Source organism: Oryzias latipes, chromosome 24 (assembly GCF_053564925.1).
Source record: "Oryzias latipes strain Hd-rR chromosome 24, Olatipes_Hd-rR_3.1".
Taxonomy (NCBI): domain Eukaryota; kingdom Metazoa; phylum Chordata; class Actinopteri; order Beloniformes; family Adrianichthyidae; genus Oryzias; species Oryzias latipes.
In genome coordinates, this window is record NC_136260.1 from 18,909,802 (window position 1) to 18,916,393 (window position 6,592).

At 37.9% G+C, this 6,592-nt stretch overlaps 1 protein-coding gene across 1 annotated transcript; it reads left to right on the top strand.

Moving 5' to 3' along the window:
• Positions 1 to 477: 477 nt before the first annotated feature.
• slc35f6 (solute carrier family 35 member F6) lies at positions 478 to 6,313 on the top strand. The gene is made up of 6 exons (XM_004083437.5): positions 478 to 684; positions 2,335 to 2,407; positions 2,680 to 2,851; positions 2,928 to 3,143; positions 3,216 to 3,326; positions 4,395 to 6,313. The coding sequence occupies exons 1-6, from the start codon at positions 608 to 610 to the stop codon at positions 4,883 to 4,885; spliced, it is 1,140 nt and encodes a 379-aa protein (XP_004083485.1). The 5' UTR covers positions 478 to 607; the 3' UTR covers positions 4,886 to 6,313.
• The last annotated feature ends 279 nt before the right edge of the window (positions 6,314 to 6,592 follow it).

The window sequence follows — 6,592 nt, forward strand, 5'->3', positions numbered from 1 at the left end:
AATCAACTTCTGCCACTCTGCAGAACTGATGTTCAAGAAAATTACAGGTTTTTAAAAAATGTTGGCTAAAAATAGCATAATCACAATTAAAATATCACTGGGAACACTTTTATAATAGATCAAAAGATTAATGGAGTGGTACTTTAACCTAAGGGCGCCAAATATGAAACATAAAGTGTTTAAAGTTGGTTTAAAATGATGATTACTCTAAATTTGGTACAAGCTGGAGAACAAAATAAAAACTTTAAGGACAACTGTGGTTGCATTTAGGGGGTTTAACCAAATAATATTAAAGCCTGTAAGTGTGGTTCATCGTTTTTAAGTAACCAATCTTAAACGATTAAAAATTTCTATCAACGAAAAAATCCCTTTTGAATTATTAGTATAAGGTTTCTCCGGTGCCTTTAAAAGCACATGTTGTCAAATATCCGACGACGGTGAATGCATCATGGAAATTGCTCACAAGTCAGCTGACTATGAGACGTCATCACGTGGCCTTCAGGGACATAAAAAAATCCAGCAGAGAACCTGTCAGTAAACATCGGGTACTTTTAAAAAGAAGTTCGCCTCGCTGGTCTTTTTTTCTTCGTTGGTTTTGTCGTCCAGCATGGCTTGGACAAAATATCAGCTGTTCCTCGCGGGACTAATGCTGACAACTGGATCAATCAATACGCTATCAGCGAAGTGAGTGAAAAAAAATGTTTCAAATGTAAACTGTATTTAGTATTGATCACTAAATGGAACACTTCTGTTCAAGTATGACATGTCAAATGGGATGTATTTTTAATTTACGGTAATTTAATGTCAACGTGATTCATTTTCTTTTACATTAACAGAGTTTATTGTGAATTATCTTTGCGGAGCAGGTAGCTACATCGTAGCTACAGTTTATGCTAGCCCACGACCTGGGGTTGTAAAATGTCAAGGAACTTGTCTTTTTTTTATGAAAAAAAAAACAAATGTTCTGCCGAGTTATCTTATTTTGGTAAGGAGAAGTCACTTCCTGTTTTGAACCCCCTTTTTTTTCTTTTTTCAATTAAAAAAAGTGTAATTTACTGAAATTTCAATTTATCAGACGAAAAATGCTGCAAAATGGTAAAAAGAATGGATAAACATTGGATCAAATATTTAAAAATATATATAATTTAAGTTTAGGGCTGATTTTTCTTCTTCAAATAAGCCTCTTAGTTAATAATCAATAATTATTACAAATTCGTGTTAAATAAATAGGTTTAAAACTTTCTTCAAAACATGTAGATTATGATTAACTACATGGTTAAAATTCTTTTATTTTTATTGCATTAATTCATTGGAGTATTTAAGGCATGCGATAAACCACAAAAAAATGATTTGTAGGATAAGTTGTTTTTTCTAGCATCTTTGGTTGATTGTGGAAAAATTCATTGTTTTTTGTTTTTGCTTTTCAAGCTTCAAATCCAAGAAGATACATAAAATTGCAGAGAATTTGGAGATAAGAAGTGTTTGTTTTCTTTGTCAAGTGACAAAGGAAAATCAGATAAAGCACAAGACAACTAACTAAAGTCACCTGACAAACACTCTAAAATCTTTTATACATTTGCTTGCAAAGGAAATGATTGATTTACCAATCGTTTACAGAACTTTGTTTGCAAAGCTTCTGCATTGACTGTTCATTAGGAAAGCGCCTGAAACTAGCAAAACGAGATTGTCAGCTTTTTAACTTCTGCTATAATCTGTGATCTCAGCTGCCTCGTGCCTCAATCAGTCGACTTCTTAGGTTCTGCTTGATGAACTAAGCTCTTCTGTGTGTTACACTTCAGATAAAATGTGCCGTGTCATGAAACCCTGACTGCTTCACTGCGGTCACCTGATACCTGCGCTGTTACTCCACCGGCTCCCTTACACCTAGTAGAGTATATTTTTATGCAGTTTGTCTGCTTTTCTTTCATGCAATTCTACCTTGCATGCGAACTTCTAGTTTCACTAGAAGCGTTAAATACAGATAATTTCATTTCCTGTGCAAAGTGATGAGCTCAGTAATTCGAAGCCTTTTAAGGACAGGATCTTCACATGTCAGTCATGCATCCTCTGACTGTCAGACCATAAAGTTTAATGCACACACAAGCACTATTTAACCCTCAAACCTTTCAGCCTGACTGTACTCTGGATGGTTTTCCAAGACTCAAGCAGTTTAAACTCCTTTCTGAAAAAGTTGTGTTTGTTTAAACTCGGTAAAATCCCACTGAAGGATTTTTTTTTATTTTCCACTTTCATCCGTTTTTGAAGCTCCGCAGAGCAGAGTTTGTCGTAAACTTTGATGACTAAACGGGGGAAAAATGTGTTTTTGTCCGACAGATGGGCTGACTTGTTTTCAGCAAAGGGTTGCCACGATGACCCAGAGCACGACTTCTCCCACCCGTTTGTACAGGTATGCTATTGAACTCTTGGTGACAAATCTTAAAACACAGAAAATTGTCAAATAAAATCATGTTTTTTTTAATAAACTGCATCTGTTTTGTGTCTCATTTGGTCCCTAGATACTCCCTGAAGAGTTTTTTTCTTTCTCATTCTGGACGTTACATTTAATTTGAAAGAGGCGGCATATGTTAAAAATGTTTATACATTTAAAAAGCAGTTTACTGATTTACTGATGGAGTGGCCCACATATTCCCATCATCCTCCCCGTCTCCCTTTGTTCAGGCAGTGGGGATGTTCCTCGGAGAGTTCAGCTGTCTCGTCGTCTTCTACATCTTGCTGTTCCACGACAAAAGCAGGCCAGAACCCAGGATGAACCCCGGCCAGAGCTTCAACCCTCTGCTCTTCTTCCCTCCTGCCATGTGTGACATGATGGCCACCTCCATCATGTATGTTGGTAAGTACTTTCAAAACTCTGAGATTTCCTTTCCTGATGAAGCAGTTCCCGGAGTGTGAACCCCCATTTTTTCCAGCTCTGAACATGACGAGCGCCTCCAGCTTCCAGATGCTTCGTGGGTCGGTTATCATCTTCACCGGCCTGCTCTCTGTGGCTTTCCTGGGGCGCCGCCTGCTCCCCAGTCAGTGGTTTGGCATCTGCGTCACCATCCTGGGCCTGGTCGTTGTCGGGCTTGCTGACTTTATCAGCGGACACAGAGACGACACCCACAAACTCAGCGACGTCATAACGGGTAAGATCTTCCTCCTTCTACAACTGTCAATCTGGCGCTGCTGCGTCCTTCACTGTTCTTTCTGGCGTGCAGGCGACCTCCTGATCATCATGGCTCAGATCATTGTTTCAGTGCAGATGGTTCTTGAGGAAAAGTTTGTTTACAAGCACGACGTCCATCCTCTTCGAGCCGTTGGAACTGAAGGTACGTCACTCTAGAGCAACTTGGGGCTCCGGAGTCTCGTGCCTTGATTTCTCTATTGTGGCTATTTAGCTTTAAAGAAAACAATTTAAAAAAAGGGTTTGTAGTTTTGGCTCTTTTGTTTCAGTTAATTACGTTTTGTCATTTGTGTTTAGATTTTTAACCTGAGCAAAATGATGGTAAAAGATTTGTGTTTAATGTGAAAAGGTTTATTATTGAAATAAGGTTAAAGCAAAACTGTATCTAGTTGATGTTCAAAAACAAAGCTCTTAAATAATATTATTCCATTTACATGTATAGATAAAGAAAGATATTCTACACCAATGTTGTTAATATTTGAAAAAACATAATATAATATAATATAATATAATATAATATAATATAATATAAAGACAGGAGTCATGATGATTAAAAATAGGACTGGTTTCTTTAGCATTTTTTAAATCACCTAAAATTTGCAGCAGGAGGATCTTATTTGAAGGTGGATTTTATTTTGAAGGAACTCGTTAGTGTGGTCACAAAGAAGTTAAAATAGATAAAACACTGCTGTAATTCAATCCTTTGAATATTTAAAAGCTACATGTTGTGAATGAATAACTTACACAAACAAAATTAAAGTGTATTTTTCCAGCTTTGTCTGGGTTTTGGTCTTTTTAGAAAGTAGACCAAATGGGTCTTAAAGGTTACAGAGTGCTGGTTTAGAGCAACCGAACGTCTCGTGCTGCATTCCGGGATCACTGAACGTTAAGAAAACCTAAAGCCAGGGCTAAAGAGGAAAATGAAAGTCCACATTAATACGGTGGTTAAATTCCACCTTATGAGATGATCCTGTTCTGTTGCAGCTGCTTGTTGCTAGGTGAGGATTTTTCTTTTTTTGACAGTCCCAAGTAAACGACTCAATAAAAGATGTCAACAAGCACTTTGATCAAAGATTGTTTTCCCAGTAGAAGCTGAAAAAGTTCCCCTAAGTCAGTCCAGTTTGTGATTTCAAGTATGTTTTTGCATAAGACAGAGCTAAGTTAAAAATGGAAACACAAAACATTTCCTTCTATCTTTGCTTTCTTCTTCCAGGCCTTTTTGGATTTGTTGTCCTGTCGCTGCTGCTCATTCCGATGTACTTCATTCACGTCGGCAGCTTCAGCAACACCCCCCGGCAGGTTCTGGAGGACGCCTTAGACGCCTTCTGCCAAATCGGACACAAACCTCTGATCTTGTTGGCTCTGCTGGGGAACACGGTCAGCATCGCCTTCTTTAACTTCGCCGGAATCAGTGTTACTAAGGAGATCAGCGCCACCACCCGCATGGTGCTGGACAGCCTGCGCACGCTGGTCATCTGGGTGGTGAGCCTGGCGCTGGGCTGGGAGCAGTTCCACGGCCTGCAGGTTCTGGGCTTCTTGGTTTTGCTGCTGGGGACGGCGCTCTACAATGGCCTCCACCGCCCCCTCCTGGCCAGAATACCATGGTGCATGGCCAGAATGCACACTGAGGAAGAGGAGGGCAGCAGCGGCGAAAGAGACAGACTGCTGGATAATGGCCGGGCGCAGACGGCTGAAGACACATAGACGGACTGATGCCGTCACACAGACACTTTACATCAATGCTGTCAGCTCCTTTTTATACAGGGAAAAAAAAACTTTTATGAAATGCGGGAGAAAACATTTTAGTTTTTTTTTATAATTTAATGAGGGAAAAAAGGAAAAGGCACATTTGTGTACCGTACCACACATATGCAGCTCATAAATGTTATGGGTTCTTATGTTTAGATAAAAACTTACAAAGTGATCTTTTGATTTAAAACCCTGAAAGATTGGCCTCTAATAGGGTCTGATTTAAAAGCATCTAATACAATTAATATTCCTAGCAATCTTTATCATTAATTTTTTCTAGTCTTTTCACATTAAAAGCCTACTCTGCGATAAGAAAACGTTCAGTACGAGCTTTGTTGTAGGTTTTTTTGTAGCAGTTTGGAGCTGAAGTGACTCATAATCACGTGGCTTCAGATTACAGTGCAAATTCAGCCATTTTTTTCTTTTTTTCCTGAAAATGCTAAAATCTCTTGGCGGTTCTGTTCTTTTATGTGCGGTTAAAAAAAGGCAGATTTTGTATTCATCATCACTTTCTTCCTTCGTGCCAATATGAACTTCCTACTAATGGATTTCTGTCAGGGTATTTGAAAGTGCTGACAGACTTTGTTTTTTTTTGTTGTTTTTTTTAGCACAATTTCCAAAAAATTTAGAAATTATCCTTTAAAAGAACTGCTTTGTCTGTTTTGTTAGTATTTTTTTTTTCATTTTATTTTTTTATAATTGAGGAGTTTTTTTAAGTGAAAAAACATGTTCAGGACACTAATAGAGGAGCTAGAGTTGGTTCTACAATATTTACACAATATTTACTGCCAAGTTGATGAAGAAAAAAATTATGTTGTCTTGATTTTCTCCCAATTTCTGAACTGAAGGACCAAAATCAAACATGAGTAATAGTTAAGGATGAGCCTTGTATCACTGTTTTGTATTTTCATTTGAAAAGGTTAATTTTTTGTGAGGAATTTACATTTTTGTGCCATGTTTTTTTCTTTTCTTTTTCAGGAATGTGCTGTTGCAACTGCACTACAAATGCTTCAGAGGGACACTGTCATAGACAGTTTTTAAGTGTTGATTTGTATCAACAGGTCAGAGCTAATACACAAGTTAGTTGTGGTTATTGTCTGTTTTGGTTTTCCTAAATAATTTGTTGCAACCCGCGGAAAGAAAAAGGGAGCTCCTGTCATGTTTCCTGTCTGCTGTTGATTTTACAAAAGAGCCATTTAAAGACGGTCAAAATAAAAACTGGGATGTGCAGGTGTATCAGTGAAATTGAAATTAAATCTATGACTTTAAAATGTGTCCAAAAATTTTACCTTTTTGATCCGAATGAATCGTTTAGTTCAAAAGGGGCCCAAGTCCACAATTTTTCAAAATAAAGATATATGTTCTATTGTCTTCAAGGGAAAAGCTGTCTGATTATGTGCAAAAAAGTCCCAAGTCTGTTGTAATGTGTTGACTATGCTTGACATTTAAAATGCATTAAGTGCAAAATTCCTGGGCTTGGGCCTCTCTTGCATGGGTTTAGCTTTATTCCATAGATGGCAGCACTAGTTATCCAATATGGCAGCACCCCTGTTTAATTCAAGAAGGGCCCAAGTCCAGAGACTTTAGTTTGCTAGTCCTCTGAAAAGATAAAAGTGAGGTGCTTCATATTATAGCATTTGTAAGCTATGAACTGGTGCTAAA